This window comes from Engystomops pustulosus, chromosome 5, assembly GCF_040894005.1.
Source record: "Engystomops pustulosus chromosome 5, aEngPut4.maternal, whole genome shotgun sequence".
Classification (NCBI taxonomy): Eukaryota; Metazoa; Chordata; class Amphibia; order Anura; family Leptodactylidae; genus Engystomops; species Engystomops pustulosus.
Genome location: NC_092415.1, coordinates 17,195,902 through 17,221,159, shown reverse-complemented (window position 1 = coordinate 17,221,159; position 25,258 = coordinate 17,195,902). Strand labels below are relative to the sequence as shown.

The 25,258-nt window shown below is 41.8% G+C and overlaps 1 protein-coding gene across 1 annotated transcript; it reads right to left on the bottom strand.

Moving 5' to 3' along the window:
• Positions 1-516: 516 nt before the first annotated feature.
• On the bottom strand, positions 517-22,597 carry HAS2 (hyaluronan synthase 2). Its single transcript, XM_072151243.1, has 4 exons — positions 22,166-22,597; positions 7,765-8,391; positions 3,862-3,963; positions 517-2,237 (listed from the first exon to the last, which is right to left on the bottom strand). Exons 2-4 carry the CDS (start codon positions 8,389-8,391, stop codon positions 1,308-1,310), a joined length of 1,659 nt encoding a protein of 552 aa, XP_072007344.1. The 5' UTR covers positions 22,166-22,597; the 3' UTR covers positions 517-1,307.
• Between the last annotated feature and the right edge of the window lie 2,661 nt (positions 22,598-25,258).

Below are 25,258 nucleotides of genomic sequence, written 5' to 3'. Positions count from 1 at the left end.
GCCACATTGGTAGCCGAACATATGTATCCAAACTGAAACTATGGTTCTGCTCATCTCTATTTGTGATTTCAATTCCATGTTTTCCACCAGAATCACCAAAATGTCATAAAATATACGATAAACCACACTAAACCTACGCATAGCCATGGCTAGAAGCAAGGAACTTCAATTTGCCGGATTGGCTATTTGGCCACTAGTCCGACAATATGTCCAACCTGATCCAAACTGAAACTCCGAGTCTGCTCATCTCTAATCACAGGTATAGGTGTAGTGTTTTTGTAACATTTGATGCCGAAAATTCCCCCTATCTAGGGCAGAGCTTTGTGTGAAGAGTATGACCAAAGACCTGTCATATTCATTATCTGATTTTAGATTTTCTGGTTCATTTAAAAACTGCAGTTTTTATAAATATCCCATAAAATTTCCCTAAAAATTAATTTCCCTAAAGAAGTGACAGACAAAACAAGAAGTGATAAAATCTGCACACCCGAGTAACATCACAAATACAATCAGACATAAATTTACAAATAATTATTTTATTCTTTTCATGGGGAACAATATGAACTATTATAAAGTTTCACATTTTGGCCAGTAAAAAACAAACAAAACAAACAGACAAACAAAAAATTTCAAAAAGAATAGAGAACCAAATGATTTATCAGATATGTAAAATATAAAATATGTAAAAACTTTTAACGTTGGCATACAAATAAAAAAACATAATCAATACAATAATATAAAAATACAGCACAACCAACGCGCTTTTATTAAGCCCGATGGCATTTATAATTGATGACCGATGAGCCATCACTAAAATAATAATTAAAAAAAGTTTATAAATAAAGTTGAAGTGTATTGCTAGAGCCGATTGGCCCACTTACTAGGTAGGATTTTTTCCAGAGGAAAAAAATTAGAAAAGATCCTATAGTGTATGAGGCCTAGACATCCTTCGAACTCCACCTTGACCACCCAGACATAAGCATGACCAGTGAGGTATATAGAACATAACACTGTCAGGCATATGCACAATTTAAAAAGTGCATAAAAGTAGCCCTGCCTCGAAATGAGGAGAGACCTGGTTCAAAGTTGTGTCTCATTTTCTCAAAAGTGTTCATTTATTTGGCTTTGGATAAGTGAAAATGAGCCACAATTAGTGTTTGTTCAAGTCCCAGCAGCAGTATTGCAATTCCCTTAAAGACATGGATCCATGTCGGTAATACTCCTAGAGAAATATAAAAGAAGTCTCTTAAGGCTTTCGATAAAATTTTTTGTAAAGTTTTGCATACTTTATAGGCAATTGAGTGTCATCATACATCAAGTACCATGTCGTATTGCTGTTCCTTCTTCCGCCTGCCACATTTCGTGATCAAAGCCACGTACAAAGTCAATAACATCACCCAGTAGCACGCGTATAATATTGCACCGATTATTAGAACAGTCTGTTCCGATTCTGCAAATGGCTTTTTTGTTTCCCTCCATATGGTGTATATGACACCACCTAGAAGGATTGTAAACCACACGGTTATAGGAATTAATCCTATAAAATTGACAACAATAGTTTTTCTTCCCGATGTGCCCCAACCTGCTTTGTTGATGGTTGCGATAGCGAACATCTTGGCAGGTAGTAAACTGGACATATAAAGCACTGAGTAAAGCGACATGAAAACCATAACAATATTCCCTCGGAGAGCACTGGCAAACGAAGACTTGATGAGGCCAACAAATTGTACAGTCAACAGAAAAAGGAGGATGTTCCAGATGCGTCCTCGGTAGAATAACTGGATTACAGTGGCAATTAAGAAAAATGGGAAGAATCCGGTGATCACAGCTTCATAGGTCATCCATAGATGGTGTTTGTGGAACCACATAGCGTTGTATAACCATTCACGGAAGTAGGACTTGCTCCAACGGGTCTGCTGGTTAAGCCACCTTAGATATTCGATAGGGGTTTCGGTAAGGCATTTGGATCGTGCTGTGTATTTGGTTGCATAGCCAAGACTCAAAACTCGGTTGGTAAGATGCCTGTCGTCTCCGAAGCTACATTGGGAACCCAAAAATTCTTGATTGTACCAATCTTCTAAGAATTCATGTAGCAAGGAGTTTCTGTACATCCCAAGAGGTCCACTAATACACTGGACACAACCAAAGTAGGACTGACAGGCTCTCTCGATGTTGAAGGCCATCCAGTATCTCACACTACTTAGAAAGGAGATCCAGGAGTCGTATTTATTCAAAATCTGCATAGAAGAAAATAAGAAAAAGAATTAATTTAAGGAAATACAATTTACATTGACTCATCTTGTTAAAAAAAGATGGAGAATCAAATTTTTGGAAAAAAAATCACCCACGTTTTTACTTTTGGAAGACCCTTTTGATATTAATTTTAGAGTTTTGGATACATTCTATTGACTTGTACCCATGAGTATAAAACTATGATTTTGACATAGACACAGGGTATACTTAACAAAAGACACTAATACAAATCTAAAAATACACAAAGGCATAATACATCAGTATTCTATCTAAATACATGGATGGGAGTTAATATAGAAATAATGACTCTGGTTGAAAAAAACGACATCAGACTAAATTATATGTGTGAGGGAGAGGAACAATAGACCAGTGAGCAGAACATCAAAGGGAACATCTAAGTGTTTCTCCTCCATTGGTCATATTTTATTGTAATTGTAAAAGCACAACCGCTTGTCTAGCAGGGCCGCACTTCCTGCCAGTCCTTGGGATAATCATAAATTAGAATTTCAGCAAACCCCATGTCATCCAAGTGACTACAAGGAGTATTTTTCCTTTCAAAGGGATAGTGCTAGCCAAAACAAGCAAGGAACTGCTGGAAATGACAGGCTACACAGGCTGACCGGTTTGCAGTCAGACATCTCCATGGGCAAGAGACAGCTGCATGGTGGGTTTTTTGGTAAGGAAGGACACAAAAATTTATTCAATCTATAATATTATTTAAGATTCCCGAAAATGTCATGGGTTGTCCTTAATTTCTTTAAACCAGAGGCCAAGTGCACATAGGCACCAGTGAAAAATTTGTTGCTTCCTGACTATTATGTGCCTTTACGAGGGCGGTTCAATAAGTACAATAAGTATGTTGGGAGAAGTGTATCTTTCTAAAAGGGGACTATGTTGAAAAATAAAAAAAAAACTTTTGGAAAAAATGGTGTATTCATTTCTAACACAGGTACTTATTGAACCGCCCTCGTATATGTCTATTGAACCAAGGTGGTAGTTAGAACTGCTCTTCATGAACTCAACTTGCCACCAAAGTTTTAGTGAGTATAAACTTTAATTTGAAACACACAGTTACAGTACAAGGGCATAGCTGGATGACTAAAAGGACATGCTACTTCTTGGTGGCTGGCTTCCTGCCTCAACAATGTATGTAAATACCCGGACCAAGGCAACGTGAATTGTTGGAACCTCCACTGATAACCAATAACTGGAAACATATCTCACCCTATCTAGGTTTGGCCATTCCAAAAAGCTGGCTACCAAGTAAGTAGTGGTGGGATATGCCCAGTTCTCACTGGTTCATCGGAAAAAAATTTGTTAAAATGAGACCCAGATTGACGAGTTGTTAAGAAAGGGGATGCCCATTTGGATCCATATTATATAGTGTTGAAGGATGTGGTCTTCTATAGCTCCCTGTCCCACCACTTTGGCCTGTGAGATGGAGGATCTTACTAGGATGCAGGAGGCACAATGATATCATCATGTCTTCTGCATGGGGTCAATTGCAGCTATGAGCCTCCTATCAACACTCATCAAAAAATTAATATTTTAAAATGTGCACCCTAATCCACCCTAATCCTTAAAAATAATCATACAATATTCATTTACCTGCACATCTCCGCCAACTCCTCCCACCATGTGGTCTTCTTCCAAAACTTTTACCATCTCAACAGATGAAGCTGGGTCAAGGACTGTATCAGAATCGCATACCTAATTTAAAAAGAAAGGTAAATATTAAAAAAAAAATTCCGAAAATAGGCAAAACCTCCAAATACAGAATCGGAAACATTGATGTCATTTGTTTTTTAATTTAGTTTTTTGTTCATAATTTCATTGTGTACTTTATTTGTTAACTGTTTTTTTTACAGGATACACGTTTGTTTTTTATTTTGTGTTCACATGTGGGCTTTTCGTCAATTTTTTATTCTCATTTAAGCATCGAGCTTTGGAAGACTTAAGACTAATCAAGGCACAACTGCAGGCCAGCTCCGTACATGACACAGACACTTGGACGCCGCAGGTGCTGCTGCGTATTGTGGGAACGTCTTTATGTTGCTGTGGAAGATGAAGACAAAAACAAACTTTTACATGGGTCTCTATGTCTCATTTTGCTGATGGGATGACCCCGCTTTCAGCAACAGGCTCTTATTGTATCATTTTATTGCTGTCTCACTGCTCAGCAAATAGAATATTTGCAGCTGCTCGACTCTTGGCTGAAATGAACAGAATATTGAGCGTAATAAATAAGTAAATACAGTCAGGCCGGGCCAGAAGCAGCAAAGATATTGGCCTAAAAGTTAAAAAAAAATACAAAACTACTCAATTTGTTAAATTTAAAGGGTGGACTAAAGGCCTCCTAACTTCATATTAGTAATGGTACATGGTTGGATTACAATGAATCATGGTTGGTGGAGACCTAAACACTTTACACTCCATTAGCGCCCAGTAGGTCTCACGAAGTCAACCATGATAGGTCTACCCTTCAGCTTATATAAGGTGTGATAATTAGAACTTAGGTCTAAACTGACCTATGCGTCACCATGTTTTCTGACTACAAACAAGTAAACCGTAGTCTGATACTGGGCTGTAAGGCCTCTCTTTCTATCCAATAGTTTTGCTAGTCTAAAGGGAGTATATGGATATATATATATATATTACACGGGATAAGACCGGTGATGCAGCGTTGGCTATGACACACACAGAGATCTATACCAAATTGGAGTCAACGCAAGTCAACACAGCACGGAAATCGCAACGCAATCCGATTGACTTTCATTGAATTTCTAGATTGCGATCTTTAGTGGTGCCATAGAAGTTGCGCCCAATGTTGGCATTTAGCGACTAGACATGAATAGATCATAATCTGTAACCCATTGAAACCCACTTGTCTGTATAGAAGCTTATATAAAACGGTAGAATTTTTGCAAAAAATCGCAAAACTACTTAATGGGGGAGATTTATTAGAAGTATCTTAAGTAAAACTGTTCCATTTGCCTACGGAAACCAATCCGAACTCAGCTATAGTTTTATAAACATCTGTGAAAATGAAAGCTGAGCTCTGATTGGTTTCCATGGGCAACTAGAACAGTTCTGCTCTCGGACACTTCTGATAAATCTCCCCCAATGTGTTATAATTTATCAGAACATTCTTCCGATCCTCCCAGAAATATATCTATGGCTAGAAATAAATATTTCCAGACAGTTTACTCCCAGCATCCCCCTGGGCTTATCCTATAACTTTAAATGAATTTTTTTTTTTAATGCTGAAAAGGGATCCTCCCACTCGACTATTCATGAAACGATCAGCTGCTGAGGCAGAAAATAAGAGGAGTAATCGAATAAAACCTGCCTTACATTGAGAACTTAGTTTTCCTGGAAAAATGCCTCTAGACTGTTTTGGGATTAGAAAACTCCCATATTTAACGTCAAACACTGAGAAAAAAACTTTCACCAGATGTACTCTGTGTGCCGGTGCAAGGAGACCCTCCCTATACAACAGGATCCTAGGGGATATGAGGACCCGCCTGACTCATAGTTTAGAGACAGTCGAAAGGCTTTGGAAGGTGATACATGCCGAGGGATTCAAGACTTAAGACTTTCTCGAGCAACAAAAAAACCTTGAGGTTCACCGGCAAATCTACCGTATTGTGTACTCATTGTGGCAGCAGACGCTCCACAATCTGGGGTCTTGGGGGTGGAAGCAGCATGACCTTAGTTTACATTACATGATGCTGCCAAACTTCAGGTGTTATGGAGTTAAAAGAGAGGAGTGTAGGCCATATGTAGCGTCGGAGAACATTCCCTCCAAGTGTTTCATCTTAGTGCAGTTTTTTTTTTTCAGTGAACTATAAGGACAGCTTTGTTGCAAATGTGGGAAAATATTTTGGTGTATTTTCTATAACTAGCGCGAGGGATTTGTGGTTGAAAAAATGTTAGGATTGAAGTAGTGAGCTGAAATGTTAAAAAAAAATACTGAATAATAAGGAATTGTGAAAAAGTCTAAAAGCTTTTTTGATTTTTTTTCTATCACCATAGAGCATCTTACTGTTTCCCTACTAGGGGGCGCAATTGTGCAGAACCACCAATCAGTAGGCTCAGATATGAGTCTGTTTTGAGCTTTTTGATGCATGTTTTTTTTCAAAAATTACCAAAATCTTGACAACTTTGAAATGAGATTTTATTTTTCTTAGTACTCTCCGCTTAATACATCATTGAAGCTATGGGATTTACATTAAAAAAAATTTGGGGTCTAGGTATCTTTTTATGATCCAGAGGGGTCATAGGGACTCCTTAGGCGTTACAACAGGCCTGGGTTCAACTGCTACTACTGCATAGCCTATGGGCGATTCCTTGCATCATAAGGTTAACAGGAACTTTTAACTTTTTTATTCGTTATTGATGGATTCATAATGTTACATTTTTTCAATTATAATTTATCAAAATGTTTACAATTTTTTAGGAGGGGCGGATTATGACTTCCATGGGCCCTGGGCAGTATGAATATTATCCCTCCTACAAGTCGGGAATCACTTCCTACTTCTGGCACTAGAATCAGCTTCTTGGGGAATGGATGATATGTCCCTTCTGCTGCTTTCAATCTGTGGTTTCAGAACCTTTAGCGGACCTTCAAAAGTCCTAAATGACTCTTGTGTACATGTACATTGAGAGCATAATCAGATGTCTGTGGATTTCATGGTTGAAGGTCCTTCTCAGTATAAAATTTGGTGGGTGGTTTGGTTGGCCATGGGTCCCCTAGAAGACTTGGACCCTAGACTACTGCCCAAGCCACCTATATCATTATTCTCTACTAATTGTTGGCTTTCTCACACAAAACCAAAGTGAAATAGTTGGGATTATCTTACGGTCATAGCAAAACCTATTTTTTAATTATGTTTTATTGGATGTATTACTAGTTATTTTTTCGGAACATATAAGGGGGTAGTCTTAGAAGACCACTTCTACTCCATGATGTATTTCCCACCTTTACGTAATGCTACAGCCAGGTGTATTTTGACTGAACTCATACAGAACGAGTTTAGGTCATTTTTTTTACTAGCCCAATGGCCTACTTACCACCCGGATATTAAAAAGCAAGTGCCCCAATGTAAGTATTTTTTTAACCTCTTACTACATGTGAATATTGGGCTTTGCTTCTTCTGATTACAAGCGAGTCAATGTGTACTGTTTTGCTTCTGCTCGGAGTGTCATGACTTTCTAGGAAACCCATGAAGGGGAGGGTGAGGGGAGGGAGGACTATGGTTAGAGGTGGCACCCAGTCAGATCTCAGGATGACGTTATCCACTTTCCTTTCACTTTACAGTTTGTTCGACCTCTTTATACAGGGAGGGGGGAACCAAATCTCATGGTGCACGCTGTGTTTTAAATAGTCTGAATGGTGCACTGTGTCGAGGAGAGGCCGGCATATCCTGTAACACTCTACACAGAATCTACAAAGGGTCCTTTATTTAGGACATGTTTGTGTTGGCAAACCTGCAACATCTTATTACCTACCTGCACATAATCCACGCTTCGCCCCAGAGCTTTGAAGGCCGTGTACATCACTTCACGTTTGCCTCCCCATTTTTGCATGATACACACGTATCGGTTGCTGAGAACCAGCTGTGTGACTTGTTGTATACTCTCTTTGTGCGATTCTTCTGTTTCCCCCGGACCTTTTTCGTGGAAGTTATTTTTCCAGATATAAGTGGCACTTAGATCGTTCCCCATAATTTCGCTAAATATATCCATCATGTAGAGGTCATCGTCGTTGTTACCATCGATAACCATGATGACCTTCATTCCGGGATAGGTCAACCGTTTCACAGACAGTAAACATTTTCGTAAGTAGTCAGGGTCCTCTTGATATGCAGCAATACATAGGGCAACTGATTTATTCAGTTTGATAGGGGTTTCAAGAGATCTCTTCATCTTCCGGTGCTCTAGGTAAGCAAAGAGGCTTTGGATGAGGAGATGTAGTGCTAATATGGCACCATATAGTCCAAAAGAAAAGTAGTAGTTGTCCGTTTGGATAAACTGATACCCTACAATATAAGCAGCTGTAATTCCTAGTAAGAGGGACACTCCGAAGAGGGTAGTTCCAAGTATTCTTAGGATACATATAAATCGTTCACAATGCATCTGGAAAGACAAAAAGATATAGATTATTAATTTACACGTCTGGAATATTACATTCAATTATTTTTAGTTATAAGGATGTAGAACGTCATCAAGCAGACCCCATAGATGGACTACAACAGGTGGTCAGTTAAGATGCCCATGCAAGTAAGGGAAAGGTCAGCCAAAGCCACCAATTTTTGGGCAACTGACTTGTAAGTATGTCACGGTGGAAGGAAGGAAACGTTTAATTTAAACATGATCGATTTTGTCTCCATGCTAGAGATAACCCTAGAGGTGTTAGACAATGGCTAGGGTGACTCGGTCAACAAATGCCTGGGTGGCCTTCTTGTCTGAGACTGAAGGTATATATCTCGGTTAGCTAGAACTAGATCAATTTAAACATGATTGATTATGTCTCCACGCTAGAGGTAACCCTAGAGATGTTATTAATTGGTTTTCTCCCCATTACTCATTAGGAACATGTATGCATGCTTGACCAAGTTGACCATAGATTTGTTTAGAGGAACAAAAAGAATTGTTTGGTCAACAGTTGTTGATAGAATGTGGACACCTTAACTCCTGTCACCCTATTGAGAACACATGTGTAGCACTTGCTTGAGAGGGTCTATAGAGAAAGCTGTCACCTAGACCAACATCTGTGGAAGGTTCGTGGCCACCTTGAGTGAGTACATCATCCTAGATAAACCCATCAAACCAATAAAGGTTTTATTGATGAAGTATGGCCATGTCTACCTTTACTTTAACTAAACTTCCTTTGTAGATTCTGTTTCTGGGATCGTCACAAAGTTCTGCTCTTTCAATGTTACAAGAGGCCTTACATTAAATAAAGACCAAAAACATTCAACACGTGAGACTATATTTTTGAGCTTCGCGGTGAGGTAGGACAAAATGACCATCGAATGTCCATCTAATGTGTTTGTAGCTATAAAGAATCAAGGAAAGGTTCCTCAGCCCCATGAGAAGGTTCTAGTATTATACGTGACCTATTATGATACATGTCCATCTGACCTTCCTCTACAAGCATGTTTTAGCTTTCAACAAAAATTCATTATAGTTGTTAAAATTGGGTGTAGCCTCTATGTAGAAGTCGCTGACCTAACGGCACAGATCTTATAGGTAATTGTTTCCACCAGTCTCAAGATCCCTGGGACAACCCAGATTAGAAGCTTAGGTGGCAGCTTGTTTTTATTCATGGGTAAAGCGATTGAGGTCCTGGGAACCGTATGATAAGCCGCCTCTGGCCATTCTTCCCTTTGTATTTTATCAGCCAGCTGAGCATGCTCTGATTTCTCTCCCCTCACATCATCTCTTGGCTTCTGCTGGATTTTGGAACACCACCCTGTGACATCATGCAACGGCAAATTCTGCCTTTCCTGTACAGCTCGAACCAGCCCAAACATTACTTAGACGCAGGCTGACTCGAAGGTTACATTGTCCATCGCAGGATTAGCCTTGACTTTAGACGTCTTCTTCTAGCTCGAAGCACATGTTGAAGTCGTTTGAACACAGGAAGAGGCCAACGTCATTGCATATTTAATAACTAGTCACGTGGCTCGTAATAGAAGAATGAATTAAACTTTGTCCTGCATTACATTTTCCTACATAGATCATGATGGAAATTTTAACTCTTCCGAGTGGAATTTACAATATTTGCAATTGCAAACGTCCCTAAGAATCACTTAACCTCATATTTTATTATTTTAGTTTCTTAAGTATGTTGGATGTGTCTACCTAAAGTCCCAACCATTACCTTTATATGTGTGTCCATAACTGGGTGTCAACATCAAAGCACTAATATATATATCTTATATCTAAAGGCTCGTTCATCCATCAACTACCTCTCCTTACTCCTCATGCACAGTCAGCCCAGCCGAAAGTACATGGGTCAGAAGAAATGGGTCCAGGGAACTGAATTACAATTTGCCAGATCCTTAATTCACCTGATATCTGCCAGGAGAAGGAGGAATCATTAGCCAGGCCCCATTCACATAAGATGGTTATCTGAACCTCCAAAAATCTGCAGATTCAGGCAGATCCTAAAAAACTTGATAGACGTGATGTCTCCAGCTCTGACAGATGGAGGTAAGCAAAGAGTTGTCTACGTCATGCATTATTATGCCTATCGAAGACATTTATGAAGCCTCCAAAGACTCTTGAAGGTACCAATGACCTTTTTGGTCAAGGGTGGCATGTAGGACATTTCACAGACATGAGTTTTTGACTCTCGGTGGACTGCTTGTGTAGCGGTATGTTACAGCTGCTCAGTACAGTACGCTACAGAAGTCTTCCGAAGGTTTGAGAAGAAGAAACCGTACACATCTGACTTGTTCTCTCCCCGAAAGCGAGGATATTTAAAGGCTTCACTGTGTTACTGGAATGTGATGAATTTACCTCAAGTAGCACATGTTTTTTTCACAAAAAAGGGCTTGTACTTTCATAGAATATGACAAAATAGCCTTTCAGGACAAACTGTATTCCTGGGAAAAAGAACGGAGCAGCAACAAGACCAGCCCCTGTTATGGAAAGTGGTTGAGTGTATATCAAAGGTAGGGTTATAGTAAACATTAGCGCCGGGCAGGGTCATTCATCAAAGCCACTGTGTGCCGCATGCTAATATAATGTAATTAACAGGGGCTGGGGCTTGTTATGGTATGAAACACAGTCTCTAGTAAGACCACATTTGTGTGAAAATAGAGCAAAAGAGAATAAACTGGTGATGTGTATTATTAGGACGATGTGGTTCCTTCTTCCAAAAAAGTGCTACAGGTGGTCAGAGGTTTTGTGTGGTACTGCAGCTCTTCTGAGCAAAGAAAGGCATGGTCCATTGACCACGTTGTTTTGGAAGAAATTACCCATATTATGTTAATCAAATCTTTTACGGAACATTTTTTTCTCCAAGATTGACCCTTATTCCCTAGATAGGTGATTGAGGGCTCCGAGAAAGTCTACAAATTTGGTGGAGATAGCCAAGTATAGAATTAAAGCTACCTCAATCAGTACCATAGACTTGGAACGTGTGATTGCACTCCTTTCAGATAACAAACAAAGGCCACCAAGCCTCACTGAAGTTCCAGTTGGACCCCTACAGAGAAGACACTTATCACCTATCAAGGTGTTAATCATCAGACAACTCCTTGGCCACCACAACTTCTCCACTATCGTCAGTCTTTCCCAGGCTTCTGATGAGCAAATGTTCCTTGTAACATGTATCATTAGATAATTTGCTATTGCAGAACCTATAAGAGCTGGTGAGAACCCCTAGGGGAACTGTAATTGAGGTGTAATATTTACCTAAAGCAAAGAAAAAGTTGACAGGCCCCAGACCATTACCTCATCATGACTTTACTAACGACCAGTCACCAGCAGGATGATTATGGAAAAACACCAATGAATTGATGTTGCCACCAACATTGCAAAGAACGTGCTCGTAAAATGTGTAGTTCTCACCACAGCAATTAACCTCCCTGTATATTAAATAAACTCAGCCTGTCATTGAAAAAATATTCTGATTGTAATGAACCATTTCTAGAAGCAACATTTATAAAATGCACTGGCTTTGGGACTACTCATGATATCTATCAACGCTACATGTCTATTCCTTGGGATGCCAATGGTCAGATACAATGATGAGTCGTGATCTTCGTAAAGGTTGATGTTTGAAACTCTTGTTCATACTGCGATAAGGCTACATCTACTCTAAGGACCTTCATAGAGATAGAACTTGAAGATGTTATTGGATGCTACTTAAATTGTCCCTGTCCTTCTACTTAAAGAAGAAGGAACTAATAAACTCTATCAAGCATAGAATGTTTGGGTCTAATGCCCTTCTGATACAAGTTCTAGGTATGTTGTGTCTGAAAAATGTACATGGAGCATCGTGTCCCACTCAATGTGGCTCATTTACTAAGGGTCCGTTGGATGCATTTTCATCGGGTTTCCCGATGATTTCCGTTTTGCGCCGAATTCCCTGGGATTTTGGCGCACGCGATCGGATTTTGGCGCATCGGCACCGGCTTGCACGCGACACAAAGATCGGGGGGCGGGACGTTGGACAACCCGACGGATTCGGACAACGCGTGGGATTTAACATTTATAATTGTGTCTCAAGACACGCACTTACAAGCACCGGGAAGAAGAAGGTGAACTCGGGTGACACATGCAGGAACTCAGACACACAATCTTAGTGAATCGCGGCAGCTCCGAACCGAGGTCGGACAACGCACCGCTGGATCACGACAGGACCAGGTAAGTAAATGTGCCCCAATGAGCAGTGAAAGAAGAAGGAACAAAGTAAAATATCAAGATTTGGTCAGCGGAAGCTGTGGAGACCCTTCCATCCGAATTGTCTGGTGTGTGCTATAAATACCCAAAACATATGTTGTCTCTTGTGTATTTCATCATTACATCTTTCTACTAAATGGGCAATCAAAGAAGAATTAACCAATCAAAAGATCACACCAATCATCAATGGACTCAAATGGTCAACAAATGCCTGGGTGCCCTTCTTGTCTGAGACTGAAGGTATATATCTGGGTTTGCTAGAGCTAGACCCAAGCTATATGGACCCTTTCCATGGAGCACCTACTTTTATCTACCACTTGGAAATGTCATTAGTTGTAACTTAAGATGGCCATACACATTAGGCAGTAGTAGGTTGAAGGGTGACCAATCATTGATATACTGGATGATGGAGCCATAAGCTGATACCACCATTCAAACTGGCTCTACCTGTTCAATAATGTAAGGTGGAAATGGATGGTTGACCCTTCTGGGTTCCTTCTTTCGAGTATTGTTTAATGGTCAACTGTACCAGGACTAGAGACTGTCCGGCAAATGTTCATAGCAAAGATAATGGTCTGTTCTTAGTTTGCCCACAAAGATAGTCTTCCAATTTCATCAAGCAATTGTTACGGTTGAATTTGTCCATTTTGATCAACTTTAGACGACTGTAGCCACCTTTAGACCTTTATCCGGATACATGTGTACACAGAGAGCTAAAAAGTTTTATTTCGCTTGGATTGAAACAATACTGTACTGTCTCGAGTGAAAGAGGTTAAGCGATAATCCTTGTAGAGCGTCAGCACATAAAATGAATAGGAAGGGATGGATTTATATAAAGAATGTAGAACTAACTTGATTACCCACCAGAGCCCGTGTGGTTGGATACATGTACAATCTCACTGTGGAAAATTATATCATGTCTGCAATGGTCCCAAAGATCTTTTGCCTGCCAAATGTTATAGAGGCCAGGAATTATGGAATTAAGATTGAAATTGAAAGGTCTGGAAGAGAAACGGGGCTGCCCGATAAAGACGAGAAAGAAATAGAAGTAAATACTGTGTACGTATCTTTTTCGGTACTCAGTGGTTGTAGTAATGGCCACCATCCTTTCATCATCTATGCGATCTGGTGAGGTTTAGGTGACATCTAGGGTTCTTTGAGTTTGATTAATATAATATTTCTTGGCTCATAACATCTTTATGGTGCAAGTCAATGGGGGTCATTTACTAAGGGGCCGAATAAGGTTTTTCCGTTTCCCGAATAATACCGTTTTGCTCCGAATTGGCCCAGGTTTTTGGTGCACATGATCGGATTGTGGCGCATCGGCTCCGGCATGCGCGCAACGGAAATCGGGGGCATGGCCGTTGGAGAACCCGACGGATTCAGAAAAAAACGTGAAATAAAAAAAAAAAAGTGTCGCTCGACACGCACTTACCTGCACCCAGCAACAGACGGTGAACTCCAGTGAACTCCGACGGACTTCAGCGCAGCAGCAACACCTGATGGACATAGGGCGCACTACCCTAGTGAATCCCGGCAGAACCCGAATCAGCGTCGGAGAACGCGCCGCTGGATCGCGAATGGACCGGGTAAGTAAATCTGCCCCAATGTGACAAGATATGGATGAATGATTTGGCCAAAATGTGATCATGCATGAGCTTATCGAGAGTTAGTTGAGCAATGAACTAGGATGGAAGTGATGGGATGGCATGGCGATCCCAATTATCATTACAATGGGCAAGTACCTCAACCTTCATCAGTTTTGATAAAGTTCAAGCTTATAGATGGTGTGATGGTGATCATGGGTGAAAATAAACTATTAAACTAAGATCTCAACTCATGATGGACCATTATCAACTGGAAGAAGTCCATGTTTGATGTATGAACAAGGTAATTCCTAGAAAGGTTATGTGAAGATCAGCACATGTATGTCCATACAGGACCACCATAGACTACAATGTGTATGGCCACATCTGAAAAATTAATCCTCACTGGATGATCACTCGTAACACTCATTGGCTTTCTTCGCTTGGATATAAATCAGTGATGGCAAACCTTTTAGAGATTGAGTGCCCAAAGTGAGACTCAAAAACCACAAGCTTTTCCCAAAGTGCCAACATGGCAATTTAGGCAGTAACAAACTTATTGCTACCAGAATCTTTGAGCTCCAATCCGACCCTGTCCACACCTTTTCACTCTTCGGACAGGACCAAGGAGCACAGGATGGGTCACTTTACAAAAGCAGGGCACTACCTGGACTACCTGAGACTGCAGGGAGGTGCCATGTCTGGCAAACTCTGTGCCTGGGAGACAGCCTGTGTGCCCACAGAGAGGCCTCTGAGTGCCATCTCTGGCGCCAGTGCCATAGGTTCGCCACCACTGATATAAATGGTCAACTTAGGGCACTTTGATCAGGAACCATGTGATGGCCATCTATGCTAAGTAAGATATTGAAAGCCCTAACATAATATGATGATATTTGGAGACCACTCCAGTTGGCCGTTGATCCTACCAAGGCTTTGTCTTCAATTGCTTGTGTAACATGATCCCCTTTGACGAGTTAAAAGTCTTTCCCAGGTCAAAGAGGTGATGAGGAGGACGTGACAGTCAAGAGGTGTCGGCCATATGCTGTGGCACTCATCATCTGCTCTACCACATTTCTCATTATGGTTATGGCCGGCGTATAAACCTGTCAACACATCTTGAGATAGTTTATGGGGATAACCCAAAAAAAGTAGAAGACCCATCACCGCATTATTATCAAACTTAACCCGGCTACACCTGTATTCCTAGATTTATGGTATAATTTCACATATTCTCCTGTCTTTGTGGGTTATAAAAATGTCCAATAGTGTGGATGTAATATGTCCATGGGAAAATGATCGAAAATGTCATTGTGGGCTGTTTAATAAGTTTCCCATTGCTGAAAAATGTAGAATATTTCCTTTTCCAAAATAATTAAAAAAAGGAATTAATAAAAGCAAAATAAAAATAATAAGCTACCATATACTCCCCCTGGATGCAAGGAGACCACCCTCATATTGGGATTCCCTAAGTGGCCACTGGGGGAGTTAGCAGGATCTTGTGGTTTGGCAACAGATGCACTAATTTCCCACAATCTCACTAGGAAGTTATCAGAAGTGGAAGTTATTAACACTTCAATCTTACTACATCAAGATATAGGAGTAACATTGTAGCAAAGCCTCAGCTCTGAGCACATCATATTGCTGGGGCACTAAAACAATTGTACTTTCACTGACAGATATCGTCTGTCCTCCGGTGTATAGAGCTAGCACAGAGAGATAGATAGATATAAGATAGATAGATATGAGATAGATGGATAGATGGATAGATAGATAGATAGATAGATAGATAGATAGATAGATAGATAGATAGGAGATAGATAGATAGATAGATAGATAGATAGAAGATAGATAGGTAGATATGAGATAGATAGATATGAGATAGATAGGAGATAGATAGATAGATAGATAGATAGATAGATAGATAGATAGATAGATAGATAGATAGGAGATAGATAGATAGATAGATAGATATGAGATAGATAGATATGAGATAGATAGATATGAGATAGATAGATAGATAGATAGATAGATAGATAGATAGATAGATAGATAGATAGATAGATAGATAGGAGATAGATAGATAGATAGATAGATATGAGATAGATAGATATGAGATAGATAGATATGAGATAGATAGATAGATAGATAGATAGGAGATAGATAGATAGGAGAGAGATAGATAGATATGAGATAGATAGATATGAGATAGATGGATAGATAGATAGATAGATAGATAGATAGATAGATAGATAGATAGGAGATAGATGATAGATAGATAGACAGAGAGATGATAGATAGATAGATAGATAGATAGATAGATAGATAGATAGATAGATGATAGATAGATGATAGATACATGATAGATAGATAGATAGATAGATATGAGATAGATAGATAGATAGATAGATAGATAGATAGATAGATAGATAGATAGATAGGAGATAGATAGATAGATAGATAGATAGATAGATAGGAGATAGATAGATAGATATGAGATAGATAGATAGATAGATAGATAGGAGATAGATAGATAGATAGATAGATAGATAGATAGATAGATAGATATGAGATAGATAGATATGAGATAGATAGATAGATAGATAGATAGATAGGAGATAGATAGATAGATATGAGATAGATAGATATGAGATAGATAGATATGAGATAGATAGATAGATAGATAGATAGATAGATAGATAGATAGATAGGAGATAGATAGATAGGAGAGAGATAGATAGATATGAGATAGATAGATATGAGATAGATGGATAGATAGATAGATAGATAGATAGATAGATAGATAGATAGGAGATAGATGATAGATAGATAGACAGAGAGATGATAGATAGATAGATAGATAGATAGATAGATAGATAGATAGATAGATAGATAGATAGATAGATGATAGATAGATGATAGATACATGATAGATAGATAGATAGATAGATAGATATGAGATAGATAGATAGATAGATAGATAGATAGATAGATAGATAGGAGATAGATAGATAGATAGATAGATAGATAGGAGATAGATAGATAGATATGAGATAGATAGATAGATAGATAGGAGATAGATAGATAGATAGATAGATAGGAGATAGATAGATAGATAGGAGATAGATAAATAGATAGATAGATAGATAGATAGATAGATAGATAAATAGATAGATAGATAGATAGAAGATAGATAGATAGATAGATATGAGATAGATAGATAGATAGATAGGAGATAGATAGATAGATAGATAGATAGATAGATAAATAGATAGATAGATAGATAGATAGATAGATAGATAGATAGAAGATAGATAGGTAGATATGAGATAGATAGATATGAGATAGATAGGAGATAGATAGATAGATAGATAGATAGATAGATATGAGATAGATAGATAGATAGATAGATAGGAGATAGATAGATAGATAGATAGATATGAGATAGATAGATAGATAGATAGATAGATAGATAGATAGATAGATAGATAGATATGAGATAGATAAACATATTTGCTTTACAAAGGCTTCAGGATAGCAAGCGGTAATGTTGTAAACCAGAATAAATCCAATTGATTTATTTCCATAATTTTTGGGAGAGCTGTTGATGCTTAATTTTCTAGATATATAGATGGAATTATAGATAAAGGAGATGGATAGTAGAGTAGAACAGATGGAAAGATAAGTAGAAAGGAGACGCACAGATATTCTACATTCGGCTCGTGCACTATGGTCTGTGGATGTTTTGTCGCTTCTTCTTGCCTGTAGACTATAGATGGAATAAGTCGGACAATTCTATTCTTGGCCAAGTGACAGATAAGAGAAGAGGTGATCCTGACGCCTTCCAATCATAGGAAAATGTCCTCCAAGTGGCTAATGGAAACTGTGTGGCCAGATAAGAGCCCCCCCCCCCCCTGTGCTCTCCCCCGGCCCCAGGATGAAGGGCCCCAATCTCTGAGCTGTCACCACTATAGTAAGACTCTCCATGCCCCTCTATTATCTCTCCCTCCAGCTACAGCCTTATAAAGGACAGGGAACCCCGGCCTCTAACATCCAGCCAATCCCAGCAAGGGAGGTCATCGCGTCACTTTGGGAAGCCTACACCCCCCCTGACGTCAAAGGTATCCCCCACATGGCTCTCACGGACCATGGAGTACAAGAGGCAACTTCATTACTTGCAATGCCGGAGCTGAGCCAAGTCTCATACACTGAGCTCTGTGTACAGAGGATTTCATGATGAGATGGTCCAAGTCACTGCCGAGCTGAGCAAACAGCAAGGAGCACACTGCTGACTCCACAGAACCACATGCCCTGATAGACGGTCCACAGAACCAGCCGCTTATAGACAAGCTATAAACCCATATCCTTATAGATGGTCCACAGAACCAGGCGCTTATAGGCAAGCTATAAACCCATACCCTTATAGATGGTCCACAGAACCAGCCGCTTATAGACAAGCTATAAACCCATACCCTTATAGATGGTCCACAGAACCAGCCGCTTATAGACAAGCTATAAACCCATACCCTTATAGACGGTCCACAGAACCAGCCACTTATAGACAAGCTATAAACCCATACTCTTATAGACGGTCCACAGAACCAGCCGCATATATAGACGAGCTATAAACCCATACTCTTATAGATGGTCCACAGAACCAGCCGCTTATAGACAAGCTATAAACCCATACCCTGATAGACGGTCCACAGAACCAGCCGCTTATAGACAAGCTATAAACCCATACCCTTATAGACGGTCCACAGAACCAGCCGCTTAAAGACAAGCTATAAACCCATACCCTTATAGATGGTCCACAGAACCAGGCGCTTATAGACAAGCTATAAACCCATACCCTTATAGACGGTCCACAGAACCAGGCACTTATAGACAGTCCATAGAAACACATGCTGTCATAGACAGTCCATATGACCAGACCCAGATAGATGGTACACAGAACTAGGTCTGTATAGACAGTCCATAGTAGCAGATGACCTATAGATAGTACACAGAACCAGGCCCTTATAGACTTATGTATAAATCCCATACCCTTATAGACAGTCCACAGCACCAGGCATTTATAGACAGTCCATACAACCACATGCAGTCATAGACAGTCCATATTACCAGACCCATATACATAGTACACAGAACCAGACCCCTATAGACAGTCCATAGAAGCAGATGACCCATAGACAGTGCTAGGTGACACTCAGGGACATCCAGTTGTATTGCTCCTCAGTCCATTTGCTGCTCTGATCAGTAACTCACAACATCCTTCCAGCACAGTTCTGGTTCTGAGCCCAAGCAGGGAGGGATCATCCATGTGGTTTGCTAATACACTGTAGCTATCTAAGAAGCTGAGTATCTGCCAGTAACCTCTCCCTGGTCAACATGAAATAGTCCTGATATAAGTGGGTATTACATCTGCCACGTCTCAGAACAAAACTACAGACCCTGACAAAGAACTGGAGCAAACATCTGCAGAATCCTAACATGCGGGATGCAGGGTATCTCCGCCAAAGAGGGGAGGGGTCCAAAGTTTTAGGCCATGTGTTATGTGAGACTAGAAAACATGATCAGGAACTGCTGCAACATCTGCAGGATCCTGATGCTGTATGTGTCCTGACAAATGGAGGATGTACTTAATTGTTCATACATGTTACAATCAGTGTCAGACCAGGGTTCCACCACTGGGACTACCCTTCATCATCCCCAAGGAAATGAACCCCAGTAGTCTCCAAATAAGGATATGTCTTGCTATATCTCTGTAGTCCTGTATTAGGTTAGAGGGTGGGCCCACCGGAGGATCCTCCGATTCTCTGTTGGGCCAGTCCGACACTGGTTATAATGTATACACGCACTGTATACTAGAATGCATCCAACAGGTCATGCATGTGTACTGTATATACCATGTATACTAAGATACATCCTGCAGATCGTACATGATAGCTACATTGGCCCACATTTGCTAAGCAGTCCTCTGACATAGACTGCACATAAATACATGTGCAAACTTTATTGTGTCGCAATAAAGGGGAGTTCTGGTGCGTATTCATGCATGGCTGATATAATGTATTCCTGGATTATACTGTCTATTGAATAGCTCATACATGCATGATACAGACTATACTGAGATGTAGTCTACAGATAATACGTACTAGAATGCAGCCCCATATGGAATCCATACATCCAGCCATTCATACAGTGCATCTTTGGGACAATGTATCTAATAACTCATATGTGTATTCTGTATTCATACATGCATAATACATTACATACTAAGATTCAATGCACAGATCCTACAGCCTAGCATACAGATGTGTCATGCCATATATACAAGGGATGCATCCTACAACCCATACAGTACATGCTTGTTATACTATATCTTACATGTATCTAGTAACTCATACATTTTACATGCGATACAACTAGCAGTGTGTCTAGTGGTTCATGTATATGCCATACAATGTATCCTTGCAGGTAATTCACATCATGTGATTCTTACATCCAGATCCTGGAGAAGTCTTGATACAATGTATATCCCTAATCTCAGATCCACATCCCTCACTTATTTCATTGAAATGCTGAGCTGCTGAGGTGTGAAGACTCTGCTGCCAATACATATACCCCCAACCACAAAAGCCCACCCTGCATTTGCAATTCAGTAGAATCAAGGTGTCTGGGTCACATCATCCTAAACCCTTTTGTCACTGCCTAGGTTGGACTTGACACCCCCCCCCCCCCCCCCATACTTAGACAAGACCCTGGCACGTACTCCAGTATTCCTGCAGGCAATAAGTGGCTCCCTCAGCCTCCTCCTCCTCCTCCTCCTCTTCTTCTTCAACTTCCCAGTTATAACGGAAGACATGGAGTACAATGAATGGATGGATTCTATCACCGTGTATGTACAGTATATGCACCATCCCCCCATCCAATGTATCATTTCCTATACAGAAGGTTTATATTTACTAATACACTGGATACATTGTAACTCAAGCATCACCATGTTCATCCTACCCTTCATGCTGCACTACAAATCACAGCATGTCCTGACAACTCTATGCACTGCATCCCCATACATCTACTATACTTCATGTTACTGCACTACAGATCTCAGCATGCCCCGACAACCCTATACACTGAATCCCAAAACTTGTGTCACCTTCCCCATACATCTACTATACTTCATGTTACTGCACTACAGATCTCAGCATGCCCCGACAACCCTATACACTGAATCCCAAAACATGTGCCACCTTCCCCATACATCTACTATACTTCATGTTACTGCACTACAGATCTCAGCATGCCCTGACAACTCTGTGCAGAACAACTATCACCATTCACATCCTATTCTTGACAGTACTGCACTACAAATCTCATCATGCCCTGACAGAGCATGCTCAGACTGGTAACATAACTACCATACATATCCTATCCCAACGGACTACAAATCTCAGCATGCCCTGACAGCCCTGTACATAGCATCCCTGGCTGGTATCACCATCATCAAGTATACGAGTCCAGCACTACAAATCTCAGCATGCCCTGACAGCCCTGTACGTAGCATCCCTGGCTGGTATCACCATCATCAAGTATACGAGTCCAGCACTACAAATCTCAGCATGCCCTGACAACCCTGTACAGAGCATCCCTGGCTTGTAATGTCATCACCATACACATCCTGTTCTACACCGGACTGCACTACAAATCTCAGCATGCCCCCCAGGAACCCAATGCAGAGCTCCCCTGACTTGTAACACCATCATCAGGTATACAAGTCAGTACTACAAATCTCAGCATGCCCTGACAGCCCATCACATTGCACCCCATTATCCCTACAAGCAGCCTCTCCCCCTCTATATGAGCATCTTTAGAACAACTTCAGAAAAGTTTTTGCAGCAGTTTACCTTGCCAATGCCAGGATCCTGGGGGCTGCAGTCTGATGTGTGGTCTTCAGTTTCCAATACTGAGGTAATCTTAGGAGATCAGCTTTGGTCAGCAATGTTGAGGCAGTAATAACCACTTTAAGCAAATAAGTGGTAAAAAATCATGTAAAAAAATAGTTGCTTCCAAATTGAATTAACAAAAAATAAAAAATTCTATCTAGATTTAGTAGAAAATGCAGGTCTGAGGAGCCTTGTCATTGCCCAGGGCAGTGGAGGGTGAGGCTGGCACATAGATGAGGGCAGTCCAGATGTGCTGTACCATGAGTGTGAGCTTGCACTCTACTCTGGAGTCCTCTATAAGTAAATGTCTCCTGCTAATTTTTTCCAGACGAGCTTTTTGACGTTTCCCCCTTCTCTCCTCTCTCTCTCTTTCTCTCTCCTTCTCCTTCAAGTTAAGGGGGTCTTTAAACCAATGCAAATGCTGGTGGTGATCCTGTCTTTAATAGGGGCGGAGGGACCAAAGGAGAAGGAGGTGGGGACTTCTTGGGATGTGAAGAAGAAGAAGGAAAAAAACTCATTCAAAGATTTTCTTGACTCTACTCAATTAGCAGAATTAAAACCAATGGCAAGTCAGCCAAATACACATAGAAGGATGTAATCCACGCCCACCCCCCTCTACCCAGGAGGGGGGAAGATTCTGCAAAAGTTTGCAAAACTTTTTTTTCTTTTTTTACAAAAACTTTCTGTAATCGCTTTTCTGTAGAACTATATGTAATGTTAATTAGTATTATAACTGGACTTGTCAGCTGTGACATCTCCACATGTGAAGGGGTTAAACACCAGGATTTAAAGGGTTTATTTTGTAGGTGAAGGGAATGTAGGGGATGTATACAGGTAGCAAAATATTATATATATTTCACTTATGGATTTAGCATTTGGGATGTGAAGGGGTTAACCGCCAAGAGTTGACACTTCTGGGATTTATTTTCTAGTGGAAGTTTGTAGGGGATGTAAAGAGGCAGCAAAATGTGATCTTTCTTTTTTTTTTTTTTACTCTTTGCCGATTTCCAAGAAATAATGCCCCCCTGGACAGTGGCAAAGTTTATAAAATCAGATTTAACTCCTCCCTGGAGGGCAGTAATTTCGCAGATTGAATGTCATTCATTATGTGCCGCGCTATGAGGAGTGGCCGCTAGATGGCGGTGTTGAGAAGTTAATGGGATGTGAATAGGAGAAGATACGACTGCACTAAAGTGGATGGCAGGAGGGGGGCTGCACTATAGTGGATGGCAGGAGGGGGGCTGCACTAAAGTGGATGGCAGGAGGGGGGCTGCACTATAGTGGATGGCAGGAGGGGGGCTGCACTATAGTGGATGGCAGGAGGGGGCTGCACTATAGTGGATGGCAGGAGGGGGCTGCACTATAGTGGATGGCAGGAGGGGGGCTGCACTATAGTGGATGGCAGGAGGGGGCTGCACTATAGTGGATGGCAGGAGGGGGCTGCACTATAGTGGATGTCAGGAGGGGGATGCACTGTATTGGATGGCAGGAGGGGGGCTGCACTATAGTGGATGGCAGGAGGGGGGCTGCACTATAGTGGATGGCAGGAGGGGGCTGCACTATAGTGGATGGCAGGAGGGGGCTGCACTATAGTGGATGGCAGGAGGGGGCTGCACTATAGTGGATGGCAGGAGGGGGCTGCACTATAGTGAATGGCAGGAGGGGGGCTGCACTATAGTGGATGGCAGGAGGGGGCTGCACTATAGTGGATGGCAGGAGGGGGCTGCATTATAGTGGAAGGCAGGAGGGGGGCTGCACTATAGTGGATGGCAGGAGGGGGGCTGCACTATAGTGGATGGCAGGAGGGGGCTGCACTATAGTGGATGGCACGAGGGGGCTGCACTATAGTGGATGGCAGGAGGGGGCTGCACTATAGTGGATGGCACTATAGTGGATGGCAGGAGGGAGCTGCACTATAGTGGATGGCAGGAGGGGGCTGCACTATAGTGGATGGCAGGAGGGGGCTGCACTATAGTGGATGGCAGGAGGGGGCTGCACTATAGTGGATGGCAGGAAGGGGCTGCACTATAGTGGATGGCAGGAGGGGGGCTGCACTATAGTGGATGTCAGGAGGGGGATGCACTGTATTGGATGGCAGGAGGGGGATGCACTGTATTGGATGGCAGGAGGGGGCTGCACTATAGTGGATGGCAGGAGGGGGCTGCACTATAGTGGATGGCAGGAGGGGGCTGCACTATAGTGGATGGCAGGAGGGGGCTGCACTATAGTGGATGGCAGGAGGGGGCTGCACTATAGTGAATGGCAGGAGGGGGGCTGCACTATAGTGGATGGCAGGAGGGGGCTGCACTATAGTGGATGGCAGGAGGGGGCTGCATTATAGTGGATGGCAGGAGGGGGGCTGCACTATAGTGGATGGCACGAGGGGGCTGCACTATAGTGGATGGCAGGAGGGGGCTGCACTATAGTGGATGGCACTATAGTGGATGGCAGGAGGGGGCTGCACTATAGTGGATGGCAGGAGGGGGCTGCACTATAGTGGATGGCAGGAGGGGGCTGCACTATAGTGGATGGCAGGAGGGGGCTGCACTATAGTGGATGGCAGGAGGGGGCTGCACTATAGTGGATGGCAGGAAGGGGCTGCACTATAGTGGATGGCAGGAGGGGGGCTGCACTATAGTGGATGGCAGGAGGGGGCTGCACTATAGTGGATGGCAGGAGGGGGGCTGCACTATAGTGGATGGCAGGAGGGGGCTGCACTATAGTGGATGGCAGGAGGGGGCTGCACTATAGTGGATGGCAGGAGGGGGCTGCACTATAGTGGATGGCAGGAGGGGGGCTGCACTATAGTGGATGGCAGGAGGGGGCTGCACTATAGTGGATGGCAGGAGGGGGCTGCACTATAGTGGATGGCAGGAGGGGGCTGCACTATAGTGGATGGCAGGAGGGGGCTGCACTATAGTGGATGGCAGGAGGGGGCTGCACTATAGTGGATGGCAGGAGGGGGCTGCACTATAGTGAATGGCAGGAGGGGGGCTGCACTATAGTGGATGGCAGGAGGGGGCTGCACTATAGTGGATGGCAGGAGGGGGCTGC

What these genes read in the sequence shown, in the direction of transcription:
- HAS2 (XM_072151243.1), bottom strand. Translation starts at nt 8,391, where the DNA reads ATGCATTGTGAACGATTTATATGTATCCTAAGAATACTTGGAACTACC. An exon ending in GAAGCGTGGATTATGTGCAG is followed by an intron (nt 3,964 to 7,764) that starts GTAGGTAATAAG and finishes TTTTTAAATTAG; the next exon opens with GTATGCGATTCTGATACAGT. An exon ending in GAGTTGGCGGAGATGTGCAG is followed by an intron (nt 2,238 to 3,861) that starts GTAAATGAATAT and finishes TCTTCTATGCAG; the next exon opens with ATTTTGAATAAATACGACTC.